Below are 13,975 nucleotides of genomic sequence, written 5' to 3' on the forward strand. Positions count from 1 at the left end.
TTGATATTCCATTGTGTTTCTTTTGAAAAAAATAAAACCTGAAGTGTTTCAAGTGTTTCACGTTCCAAAGATACCATTACTTAAAGCATTTCAACTACACCAAACTTTGAAATGTACTGTGGAAAACAATTGGAACTTGAAAGAATCCACTTTTTTTGTTTCTATAAGTGAAAGTGAAAAAAGAAGAATGGAAATCCATGTTGGCTGTTAGCTCCCTCCCAATCTACGGGGGGGGGGGGGAGCCAAAGAATATGCTTAGGGTGAGATAAAGCTGTTTGAAAATTCAGACCAGGGTGTTCAAGCTCCAAAAAAAGCCATTTTTTTTCCTTTTTGCCATCAATCTATGTTTTGTCATGTTGCCTTTTCTTTTTCTAATCAATCTATTGTCATGTTTCCCAATTGTCTAAAATGGACAAGACAAAAATATTGGAATTCCTTAATTATTCTTACAGGTAATCAGCAGGATGGATACGTATGCTATGACTGGTTTGTATCTTCTGTGTTTCTAATAATGATGGGAAATCGAGAGAAGACATTAACATTTCTCCACCAGTTCTCCTATCTTCTTGTTTCAGCCTTTCTTTGGGTACCACGGCTACATAATTCCGTAAGATTTCAAAAGAAACGTAACCTTGACGAATTGCTTTGAGCATTTTCTGTGAATGATTATTAATTTAGCCTATGTAAAAGGGCACTCACTTAAGGACTTTTTAACTGGATATTTCTACATGCAAAAACACATGGATTTGTCATCTGCTCGGTTTTCTAATAGGAGGGGGAAATAGACCGATATCAATTGTAGTTATTGAATTTTAAAATGAGAAGTAAAACACATTTTATTAGCCACGTTAAATTGTGTGTAGGCAGAGCTATTCAGTGCCCTTTTATTACTATTGCTCTGTATTGCTTTCATTCTCTACATTATTAATTTTTGTTTTATTATACCAATACTGGACGTTATTTTTGTTAGTAGAAAACCTGGGCAGGGAAAAAATAAATAAATCAGAATCAGTACTCAGTATCTTATCCTTATTATTTTGGCATTTGAAATAGTGAGATTTCTTAAGTTAATATCATTAAACAAAATACATGACATTTCAAATTTTTTCATATACTTTGCCTCAACTTGGAAAATTAAGGATTTTCCTCAATATCCACAGGTTTTAGCATACTCTAGATACAAATTGGAAGGAAGAAATCTAGAGCAACCTGTTGCCTTACCTTTACATAATCTATGTGAAATAAATGAAGATTCCCCCACTTCAAAACACCTAAAAGGCACCTTCTTCTGCACTGTATCTCTTAATGGCAGGTCTTCTAGAAATGTGCTACTGTATAAATAGGCTTGGTCTACCCAGTGTTCTTTCCCATTTGTGATGCCATAACATTTTACAAAAGCATGGTTCTAATCCAAGGCTTCTTCAGCATTAAGAAAACTCTAGTATTTGTGTATTGTCACCTTTACATCTGCTATAATTTTATAAGGGTTTTTCAATACTTTGCTTCTGTGAAAGTTGAAAGTTAAAATCTAACGTTACAATGAGTTGTAAAATGGGAAATCCATAACAGCATTACTATTATCCCTTTCTTTGTTTTAAAAGCAGGTCTCACCATGTCTGCTTCCCTTGGATCAGCCCTGCCCTGAGTTGATTTCTGGGTTAAATCCTAGAGATGAAAATAGAATGGATGGTACCTAGTTTTCTCCCTATCCCTTTAACTCAAAGTATCTTTAAATAGCTGAATTTTTAAAACGGGCCTCTGGTTGATGGGTGGCAGTATAAAATTTTCCTCCACATCATGGCTTTAAGCAAATCTTTTATTACTCTTGGCGTTAACCAATTACCTTCTGCTGGCCTGCTTGCAAGATGCCTGGGAATTGCAACTTGCCGCCAGTTTCCCCACTGGCTGGTTGTTGGAAGCCAGCAGGAAGTTGTGGGGAATGGGGACTGCAGGGATTGTTATCATTAAGCAATGGGGACCGCATTGCTTAGTGATGGAAATAATGCAAAAGTTTACAAGTAAAAAATTGTGCTATAGCATTATGCATAACCTTGCAAGGAATTCAGGGGCACACATCTTGGAATTGGCAATCATTTGCTGATGGCCAGTAAAATGGCCTGGTTTAGTTTTACTCTGGCCCTGAGAAGGGATAGAGATGAGCTTCTTAGTTTCCTTTCTGCAAGGGGGAAGGAGATGAGTTGCATTCCCGCTGTTCCCTCCACCTGTATCCTCCGATGTCTGATAGCTCATGCTCTGGGATTTTCAGGAGACTACACGGGATCAGAAAAGAAAATTATGTTATGAGTTGATATATGCGCATCTTTGTTTCAATTTCTTTTTCTGACACATGATAATGGCTTCAGATCTTAATTGCATATAATATGCAGGACAGCCCTAATGCCTTTGCTTATCTGAATTTGGAGTGGAAAACAGCATTGAATGCTTTACCTTTTCCCTGCCAAAAAGCTCATTCAAAATGACTTCTTTTTTCCCCCTCTGGCAATAGAGGGATTGGTGGTTGTTTGCATATTCATTTGCAACCACTTAACTGTTGTTGTTAATTGCAAAGTCGTGTCCGACCCATCGCGACCCCATGGACAATGTTCTTCCAGGTCTTCCTGTCCTCTACCATCTTCTGGAGTCCATTTAAGTTCACACCTACTGCTTCAGTGACTCCATCCAGCCATCTCATTCTCTGTCGTCCCCTTCTTCTATTGCCCTCAATCTTTCCCAGCATTAGGCCCTTCTCCAGTGAGTCCTTACTTTTCATTAGGTAGCCAAAGTATTTGAGTTTCAACTTCAGGATCTGGCCTTCTAAAGAGCAGTCGGGGTTGATCTCTTCTAGGACTGACCGGTTTGAACACCTTGCAGTCCAAGGGACTCGCAGGAGTCTTCTCCAGCACCATAGTTCAAAGGCCTCAATTCTTTGTTGCTCAGCCTTTCTTATGGTCCAACTTTCACAGCCATACATTGCAACTGGGAAAACCATGGCCTGGACTATACGCACTTTTGTTGGCAGAAATGAAAGTATTCCTTTGCTGCAAAGTAAATTGAAAATCAAATGAAGGAAAGAATACTCGTGAACTAGTATCAATAATAATTAAAAGCTAGAAAATGTTGATAACGTTTGTCAGGTATTATGGTGGAGGTTTCTGTTTTTCTGGAACCCAAATTATTTCTTTTGAATTCTCCAAGAACTGAGCCAGTCTATGAGTAATAGTAACAAGGTGCTCCAATTGCTGTGTAATAAGGAACCATTTTGTGTGTGTGTTTTCCAATGGTTAGATACATCTGCCTGTAGACACAGCAGCATCTGGTATCCATCCAGTCTACTTTTGCAGTGCTCACTATGTTGAGATGTTGCTGAAAGCTGAGTTGCCACTCGTTTCTTCTGCTTTCCATATGTCTGGATTTACATCATCACAGGTAATAAGAAAAAGTACCCCGAGGAACTGTTTTGAATGTGCCATTGAAAAAGATTATTCCCTAACTGTAATCAAAGTGATACCCTTTTCAATAATGTGATCCTATAATGTCTACTTACCAAATTCAAATGAACTTACTGTTTTTAATATAATTTTATTAAAGATTACATTTGCAATGATGAAAAACTAATACAAACTAGGTGCAGGAAAAAATGAAAAGAAAGAATATGTAGTAAATAAAAAAATTAATATATAAAGAAATGACAAAAATATGTATAAATATCAAAAAATCATATCTTCTTCCCATCTTACCTATAAACAAATCCTCAAAACCTCATTTCAGTTCTGATCATAAAAAGTCCATTCAGGATTACTAAAAATAAGAAAATATTTGATCAAATAAACTGAATTCATATTTCTTCTTTTAACAATCTTGATCTTTAATCTCTTCAAATAATGTCCTAGAACTTGATTTCTTTTCATTTTTTCTTTGTCCCTTCCACAAAATTATTCAAAGCCTTGACAAGCCTCTTGTAAATCCAAAAAAGGTCACTCTTTTAGGTTATTACTTCTATAGAAATTTTAAGTATGAAATCATCAGCGGATTTCGTTGTATATCTAGTGGAGCAACTTTTTCCTTATCATTCTTGTAGCTTGTCATCTCTAAATACGCTTTCAGATCAGGCTCAGTCTGATCTGATAAAATTTGTTCTTCTTCCATAGCTTCTTTTAAACACAGTCTATCTATAGAGGCAACTTCTTAGTCCATTTTCAAAAATATCCTTCAATTTGTCCGATGTTAAAATATTTTGGTCCCTTCTGTATTAGTAAGTCAGATTTAACTGTTCTTCTTTCATTGTAATCTTTAGTTTCTAATTCTCTCTAGTGGAAAAATCCCATCCTATTATGTTATTTTTAAAGTATTCAAAACAAAAATACTTTTCCACAGAAAGAATTTGTATAATTAATTCCAAAATCTTATTTCAAATCTATCTGCACTTGATATTTTGGTATCTTTCCAAAATAAAATTTGTTTTGTTGTTTATCCCAAAAGAAAAAAAAAGAATTAAGTCCTTAAACTTGTAGCTAAACTTCTTTTATTAAGGATTGAAAAAAGCTCATCTGCTAAAGCAATAGCACTTATATACCGCTTCAGAGTGCTTTACAGCACTCTCTGAGCAGTTTATAAATATCAGCATATTTCCCCCAACAATCTGAGTCTTCATTTTACTGGTTTTGGAGAGATAGAAGTCTGAGTCAACCTTGAGCCAGTCAGGATCAAACTCCTGGCTGTAGGTAGAGTTAGCCTGCAGTACTGCATTCTAACCACTGTGCCACCATAGTTATAAAATATTTTAATCCAAAAGTTCATACTGTTGAAAAACAGTTTACAAGCAATTTCTGAAAATGACTGGAGTACCATTTCTCAAGTCCTTTCCTAGTGAAAACAAGTCTCCTGCTGGAGATCTGGCAGAGACTGCAAGCTCCGTATGCCTGGAATGGGGGCTTGAGAAACAGAGCACTCCTTTCTGTGCAGTCACACAGGGTGCTTCAAAATGCAGGAAATCCCTGCATTTTGAATAGCCCTACCAGAGCACAGTCTACAATGCCTCCTCCTCCTCCTCCTCACTCATTGAACAGCAATGGCTTGAGTTTCTCTGCTCTGAGTGAAAGGAAACGGAGGCGCAGAGCAGGATTGCTCTCAATAAGGCCAGCGCATGAAGCACACCTGCATCTTCTTGAGAGCAATCCTACTCTGCGCCTCCGGTTTCTTCCTTCGGGACGGAGCAGAGAAACTCAAGCTGCTGCCGCTCAAACACTTTTTATCCAAAACGCAAACCTGAGAGAGATTGGAAGGTCCATGTGCCTACAGTGGAGCACTTCAGAAATGGAAAGGAATGTTCCATGTGACTGCTTGAAACTCCAGGTGACTCAGGTCTCTGTTTGGATGAAAGGTGTTTGAGCAGCAGGCTTGAGTTTATCTGCTCCATCTAGGTGAAAGGAAATGGAGGCACAGAGCAGGATTGCTCTCAATAAGGCTGGCTCGCTCCAGAGGCTTGTTTTGGTAGGATTGCTCTCAATAAGAGTGAGGCATGCTTGGGCTCCATTTTCACCAGGAAGGGGTTTGAGAAATGCTTCTTCCTGGTGAAAACAAGCCTCACTCTGGCTCCGTTCTCACCGGAAAAAGCCATTTCTCAAGCTCTTCCAGGCGAAAACAGAGCCAAAGAGCGAGGCGCGCTTGCTCCAGAGGCTTGTTTTCATCAGGAAGGGGTTTGAGAAATGGCTTTTTCCGGCGAAAACAAGCCTCCGAGCCCTGATGCTGCGGAGTGAGGCAGTGGCAGCCAGAGCAGACCCTTCCCTGTCTCCCCTCGCTTCTCCAAAGCCTCCCTTCACTAACCTCCTTTCCAGCTCCGTTCTCTGCCATCACATGCAGGGCAACAAAAGAACTACTGGTTTTTTTTTAAAAAAAATCAATCAGACCTTCCAACTTTGCGAGATTTTTTTTTTTTTACGAGAAGTTGGAAAGTTGGATTGATCTTTTTTTTAGTCCCACAAATTTCTTTTGTTGCCCTGCACATGGAGAACAGAGCTGGAAAGGAGGTTAGTGAAGGAATGTGGTTGCCCTTGGGTGGGGGTTAGGATTTGGCATTATGGATACCCTGGGGTGTGGTGGGGGTTAGGATTTGGCATTGTGGATTGTGCTCTGGTGGGGCTATTCAAAACGCAGGGATTTCCTGCATTTTGAAGCACCCTGTGTGACTGCACAGGAAGGAGTGCTCTGTTTCTCAAGCCCTCATTCCAGGCATACAGAGCTTTTAGTCTCTGCCAGATCTCCAGCAGAGAGATCTCTGTACCCTCCAGAGGCTTGTTTTCACTAGGAAAGGACTTGAGAAATGGCTTTTTCCTGTGAAAATTTAGCCAAAGAGCAAAGCACTCCATTTCTAACTGTGCATTTGTATGCAGATGGAGCTTCTAGTTTCCCCAATGTCTCCGTCCTGGTGAAAATTGTTCTGGCAGTGGCGGAAAGGAGTTGGGGGCAGGAGTAAACACTGTGAGAGTTCAGGCTCCCCTTCTCTGTAAAAGAGGATCGGTGCCTGAACTCGTGCAATATTATGGGCACCCAGGAGCTCCATCAACTCTCCTCTCCCTCTAAGACAGAAACCGCAGCAGAGAGGAGAAAGAGCTTTTCAAGATAAATGAGTCCGGCACAGCAGAAAGGGAGGGGGACGCATGAGGTATCTTAGTGGGTCAGGGAGGCCTTGGGGTCCTATTCCATCACTAGCCCCCCCCATGATCTTCCCCACCCTGAGATACCTCGTGTGCACTTAACAAGCCACGTGCGTCTTAACGAGCAAGGGAATGATCTCGTTTAAAGTACGAGATTCACTCTACGAGTTTTCGAGTTACGAGTGGAATGGGCAGGCTCCATTACACTCGTAACTCAAGGACTACCTGTACTTTTGACTGTGGGTATGTAGAGCTGATTAAACAAACAATATTAGTTGAAGGAAATGTACTAGAGTTTTAATATGGAAGAGAACAATTATTAAGTGTTCTTTTTAAATCAGTTTATAAGCAGCTGTTTGTCAGATTTATTGAAAAAGTATAGAACTCTTCTTCATTGAAACACTTATTAAACTGATACAAATTATACTATAAAGATTCCTCACAAATAATTTTGGCATGATATAGATGGTTTTTTGTTCTAGCTTTAAAAGGATAGTAACTGGTTTGTACACGAGACAGAGAGAGATTTTATTTCTTTATTATTTATTTATTTGATTTTTTTTATCCTGCTTTTATTACTTTAAAAGTAACTCAAGTGAATATACTTAATACTTCTTCTTCCACTATTCCCTACATTTTTAATCAATAAAGAAACATTAATTCTTTTGTTTATATTCTTGATGCCTTGTTCTCTCTCTCACCTCCAGGAAAATGGGGGGTGGGGAGGGCAGCCTACAAGAGAGAGTGAGGAAAGGTTTTATTTAAACAAATTACTGTCAGTAGTGATATGGCCAGTAGGGGGAAACAATTCTTGACTAGAAAAGAGTAAAAATACTTTGTCACTAGAATTGGATTAGAATGATCCACATATGAGATGTTTAAATAAGACTTAAATGAATAGTAGATTACTGAATTGGTCAGACATGTTCGACTTGTATTATCATAAAGTACGATGACGATAATGATGATGATGTTTTTTTAATGGGTTTTTAATTATTGTTGTTCTAGATCTGTCAGCAGTGGCTCACACAGTGTTTCTGGAATTACGTGGACTGGAGAGAGATTTGTCATTATATTGCCATTTGTATTTTCCTTGGCCCAGATTACCAGATATATATGTGCATATCTGTGTTCAAACATCTACAGCAAGAGATCCTTCAGCATACCCAGGCTCAGGATCTTCAGGTTTTTCTTAAAGTAATCACTTTTTTATCTTTCGCCAGGACTGGCCAGTCTTTCAGGGGGCTGGTGGTGCGTACATGGTTGCTGAGGGTCTGTGGTGGAAAATGGCTGATTTGAGGTTACCCAATTTTTTTCCCCCCAGGGTTTGCTCAGTAGATTACGGAAAACACTTCTTAAAATCCTATTTGTGTTAACATCCTACAGATATTTCTGTTTTTTCTTCCTTTAAACTGGGAAGCTATTGTCTGGTTGCTGTCTTTGGCAATCAGTCCAGAGGGGACTTCAAAAGGCCTGTGAAAAACAGGATGCCCAATTCTCTTTTTATGGTTTACAAGACTTTGAAATTAGTCATTTGGAGACATCAAAAGCAAATGTTTTATAACGGTAATTTTCAGTTTGTTAACTGTTAATTTATTCTACCAGGAATGAGTTATAGACCCAAAAGCAAACATTATGACGTTGATAGACACTGAATAAATTATCTCTTAGTGGAATTTTGGCTGACTATGTTAGAAATAAAACTTTGATTTAAATAAGTCTTTGAAACTCTGATCCAGCAAGACAACTTTTAATGTTCCTAATGCATTTAGACTGTACATCAACTATGCAAAGAAAGGATGAGATACATTACTCTACAGAACTGATAGAATTTTTATTCTATTTTTGTAAAGAGCTTGTACATCCATTTGTGGGTATGAGGGGGTGCGTGGAGGTATGGGGGTGCTGGCCTGTTTATTGAAGAAACAAAAACATAGGTCAAAAACTTTTAAAAAAAATACTGGTTTAAAAAGAAAAATTGGGTAAAATAGAGATGAAAAAGATTTTTTTAAAATGGAAGGTTGCATTTGTATTTATACTGAATACGGAGTGTATGTCTGTATACATACAAACATATGAATCGACCTATGGAGAAATATCAAGATCCCTATTCAGCATTTCTGCCCAGTTTGATGATTATGGCTAACCAGTAAGGCTATCTCAAGAAACTAGACAGAGTTCGACACTTGGTTAGTACTCATAGTTTAACATCTTCCACAGGGTTGCCAAAACATCTGCTTCAATACTGAGCATTGCTTTAGGGTGACTTTACCCTTTGTTCAGTAATTTTATCAAGAACGTCATTTGTACTGATGAAAGTAATAGAAAGAAAAATGTTGGAGTGGGGGAAGGATGATTTCTCTCATACAAACTATATAGTCCATCCTGAAATCCATTCCCCTCCCCTTCCCAAAATGTACTGTTCTAAGAATTCCCCAGCTGATTTTCCTGTTTTTCCATAAATTCATGCGTTATAGAAGAGCCAAGGTGGCACAGCAGTTAGAGTGCAGTACTGCAGGCCACTTTAGCTGACTTTGTTGAGCAGGTCAGCAGGTTCAAATCTCACCGGCTCAAGGTTGACTCAGCCTTCCATCCTTCCGGGGTAGGTAAAATGAGGACCCAGATTGTTGGGGGCAATGTAAATATATATATATACATTGCTTACTGGTGTACACCGCTTAGAGAGTGCTTGCACTTAAAGCGGTATATAAGTCTCATAAATAAATAAATAAAAGAATTTCATTGAACTGGAAGTGATTTGTGGCCCTGAAATAGATCGGGTAGTTTTGTATAACCCTGCTTGTAAGAAAACTGGCTTTCAGATTTTTTTTCATGTTACAATCGAAGGTATTTGAAATTGGAATAAAGGCTGTTAATGGGATGATTTCATGGAAATCTGTGCATCTTGTTTAGAATGTTCAAAAATCTGGTCAAGCATTTTGATCATAGTAGAAATAGTGAACCAGCCAAGAGGAATTCCTTTACCTAAGACTTTTTCTTGAGATCATGGATTGCCATCAGATGACATCAGGATTGAACAGAGATTTCCTGTTTCATAGCTCATTCTGCTGTGTCTATATCAGCTCAAGAAAGCAGTATGAAAGGAAATACTAATTTGTAGGACTACTGTCTTACCAAGAGGGTTTTTTTTTTTTTTTTTTTTTTTTTTTGAAGAAGTCTATTTTAGTGCTGAGCTGAGCTAGAGAAGAAGTGAATATGTCATTTTGGTGATTGTTAACTCCTCTCCTCTCCTCTCCTCTCCTCTCCTCTCCTCTCCAAAACCAGTTTCCTAATGTGGGATTCATATTTGTCTTTTATCTTTTAATTGAATATAAAACTAAAATAAAAAATAAAATAAAACTTAACTTTTGTGTATGAAAAAGAAAGGACTTTTGACATTTGTGATTAGCCCAATTAAAATAAGAAAAATCAAATTAATTGTTAAAGCATATTATTAATATTAAGCCTCTGTCTATCTGTATCAGCTTTCTCATGTGAGTGCCCAAATGTACCATTAATTTGGTAGCTTTGACATTAATTTTAAAATACAGTGGCAGAATTTATAGTTCTCATCATGTAGTAGGTGACAACATACCCGGACAACTTTCCTTATGTTAACATCTGATGACAAGCTGTCAAGATTTCATAGTTCTTAAGACACAGAGGCCAAATTATAGGTCAAAACTTGTAAAGCTCTCATTAAATCGTACAGAACACTATCGGGAAGAGCAGTTTTTATATTCTATAAAAGAAAAATATTTGAAGAAAAGCATAGAATCCTGATTTAATTGACTTGGTAGGGTTGACGAGTCAAATCCACAACATACTGATTCCAGCTGAGGCTTAATTAAACCACTCTGGATTTAGCTGGTTAGGGATTACACTCTTAAGAATATAATATTTGTATTAAAATAAACAATGCAAACTATATAAAAACAAACCAATGCATCATTAAAATGGCTATTTAATTACCACTACCTCTAGCTCTGGATAAGAATTGGTTGCAAATGAGCTTGTCTATCCCTATCTTAAGCCACTCAGCCATCTTCCATTTTAATGGAAATTTGGATGAGTATTGTAAGAAAAGAACATCTGTATCTGCATTGGTGACTTCCATTATGCCCTGGCTTTGCATACAGATTTTCCATGCCTTATTAAAGCAAGTGACTACAAACCTGTCAGATAACAGGAATATTAATTGCTTTATGATTTTAGGGAACAAAAACTTTCAGAAAGAAAAATAATCCTTTACCCATTATACTACTGATGCTAAGTTTTATCTATTACACTACTGATTCTAATCCTTATTGGAAGTCTTGCACAGTTCCATTCTTTTTTCCTCTCTCTTCTATAGGACTGAAAGGTCTAGCTTTCTCTGTTGACATAATGTACATTTAGCATGTTAAACTCCCCAAAGTACCAAGTAAATATTAATAGGGGGGAAATAAATTAGCTAGTTTTGAAAAAGAGAATGCCTTAACTTAATAGCACATTCTGTGATTTTATTTTTCCCTCCACTAATAATACTCTTCTTCTGTACAATGTGCAGGAAGAAGCACTCCATGGATTTCAGGTGAATAATTATGTTGAATATATGGAAAGCTTGGCTCAAACCTACAGACCAGTTCTGTTAAGAGACATGAGGAATATTGGAGTGCCAAGCACGTAGATCAAGCAGATGAGCGCATCATTTTAAATTTTGGTTATGTACTTTAAGGAGACGGTGATTGTTTTATTTCCTTCTCGATAAAATATGTATTCATTGTAGCTATCCTTGCAGCCAAATCAATAAGGTTTTTCAGCATGCCATTTTCACAAGACAACATCCTCTAAATTGGATCATCTGAAAAATAATGTGTTTTTCTAGCCAGGTGTCATTGTTTGTTTACACTTGGTTTCAGAAACTAGCTTTGAATTACTTAAATGTTTTTTTTTTATATTTTCCAAGAAGCACTGTCTATACCATTAAATTTTGCTTCCTACCATTTCTAAATTGCTGAAGGTTTAGTAGTAAGGAATGGTAATTTGAATATGCACATAACTTTTGACCACTGCAAAAATTACCTTGGGAGGTCAAAAAATAAAATATAGCTACAGGTCCTGAGTGGCTCAGTTTGAAGTAGAATGAAAGGTTTGTTAATGGTTTTTGCTGTAAATATTTTGTTTTAAATAGTACAGTACACTCTAAAGCATTTACTTGAACTTGTAGAAGGAGTAAATTAACACTTCTGTAGATCTGTTAATAAAAATGTAGATTTTGTTCTCTTTTTTATTGAAACTGAATGAAAAGAAAATAAATCTTTGGGAACATACATGAATATTGGTAACATGTTCATTTGATCTTGAATCATGCTCTCAACAGATCTCTTGAGAATCATTATGAATCTATAGGTATCCATCATGGTACATTGATGAATTACAGCTGTTTGATAGTGTAAGTCCTTTGGAAAACATTAACATCTTTGTTTTCCCATCCTCCCCAGAATGATTGAGAAGCTTCAGATGAGTTCTTTTATGAACCCTAAGTTGTTTATAAGAAGCAAGTTGTTTATAAGAAGCAATTACACAAAGCAAAGTCCTCGGTAGATTCCACAGGCAGTCTCAGGACAAAGTCTTTGGACTGTAAAAATATACTTCAGATCCACTAGGTTATCGTATGAGGCCTATATTTGCACAGACCTACTTTTTGAAAGCAGTAGTTCACAATTCCAATTAATTGACCATCAGAGTTATTGAGCCTAGTTCTTTTGTCCTAATTTACCTGGGTTTGGCAAGCAATCATCAATCCATTTTGGATTGAATCAATTGTATTGATTCAATTTATGCTAATGATAAGAAAGTGCCAGATAATATTTTTCAACCCATCAATTACACTGATATCTTACAGCATGAGTGATTATTGCACAGATCCCTGGATGCTTTCTCCCTTAATAGGGAGACTGCCTAGGGGAGGTGATTTGTGGTGGCTTTATAATGTGGGTCAAACACAGTTATGTGACATTTCATGACCTCATTGCGCAGTGATAGAATTGTGAATCCCAGCTGTGGTCAGTAAGTGAGAACCTGTACATAGGAAGTCAAAAGAAAATGGAAATCTTATCAAATCTAGCCTCCATTTTATTATAAAGTTCTAATAGCACATGGAGTTCTGTAATCACCAGATTTTGAGCATGAATTGAAGGAAATGTTAGCTTTTCTCGATATTTTGAAATTTAAAAGAAGTTGCATTTATGTCTAAGAAGATGCCACTATTCCTCTCTCAAACTATGCTTACTGAAGCAGAGTCTATGACAGTGTTTCTCAACCTTGACAATTTTAAGGCATGTGGACTTCAACTCCCAGAATTCCACAGCCAGCAATGTTGAAGTCCACATGCCTTAAAATTGTCAAGGTTGAGAAACACTGGTCTATGAGTATCTTGACTATCTGTGATTCTTAACGAGATCTCCCTAATGCTCCTTGAAATTACCCAAATGGTTCCAGGAGAAATTCTTATCTCAAAACTCTCTAGTGACTTGTCTATTTACCGCTAACTTTCCTGTATATCAGATTCCCCCAAATAAATATGCTATACTCTATTAAATATAATATAAATACACCTATATGTATTTTTTCTGACAAGTCAAATCTGTACTGTGGAGAGATGTAGAGGCTTTTAGCTACAGCCTCTTGAACAGCTAATTGGTGTGTAGAAATAATTCTCAGAAGATCTTTCTTATTAGATCTTTCCCATTTGCTGCTTTCTTTTTATTTTATGCCATAGGCTGATCTGTAGGTAACCTGTATTTATGGATTGTCAGCCTCCATGCGTTGACTAAGATACTACCCACAACACTTGATCTTAGCCTAAAGACTGAGGAGTGATTAAAAAGTTTTCAGTGTGCTTTCAATACTTAAAAAAGAAGGCTAACAGTTGTAAACATACTGTATTTTTATGTACTAGACCATCATCTGTTGAGTACTCTTGAATAAGACTTCCAAAGCCATTTCAGAACCTAAGCCGTAGCTATTCTGAAAGGAGAATAGTAAGGGGGAAAAATATAGCTTTTATTTATCCCGAATTGCATTTGAAGATTCTAATCTAGTGACAATCCTACAGCAAAGGAGGCAATGTTTTTGAAGAAACAGCAGTAGAATACAATGTGGCAGAAAAAGGGAGGGGGGAGCATTCTCTTTATTTTCTGTCTTTAAGGTCTGTAGCAGTGCTACCTTCAAATATACCCTGCAATACAGTATCACATTTTCAGTCTGCATGCTACACATGCTTTCAAAATAGCTAATTTAACAAAAAATAGCTTGTTTTGGAAAAAAAAGTTTTTCCA

The 13,975-nt window shown here is 37.2% G+C and overlaps 1 protein-coding gene across 1 annotated transcript in view; it reads left to right on the forward strand.

Moving 5' to 3' along the window:
- Positions 1-11,967, forward strand: part of TBC1D32 (TBC1 domain family member 32) — an 86,807-nt gene extending 74,840 nt beyond the window's left edge. The window contains exons 31-34 of the mRNA XM_039343546.1: positions 453-607; positions 3,286-3,426; positions 7,662-7,850; positions 11,203-11,967. Of these exons, the coding sequence (XP_039199480.1) occupies positions 453-607; positions 3,286-3,426; positions 7,662-7,850; positions 11,203-11,322 (605 nt within the window). The 3' untranslated portion in view covers positions 11,323-11,967. The remainder of the gene's footprint in view (positions 1-452; positions 608-3,285; positions 3,427-7,661; positions 7,851-11,202) is intronic.
- Positions 11,968-13,975: the final 2,008 nt, after the last annotated feature.

The sequence above is a fragment of the Crotalus tigris genome, unplaced genomic scaffold (assembly GCF_016545835.1).
Source record: "Crotalus tigris isolate CLP2741 ecotype Arizona unplaced genomic scaffold, ASM1654583v1 scf7180000017861.769447, whole genome shotgun sequence".
In the NCBI taxonomy this organism is placed as follows: domain Eukaryota; kingdom Metazoa; phylum Chordata; class Lepidosauria; order Squamata; family Viperidae; genus Crotalus; species Crotalus tigris.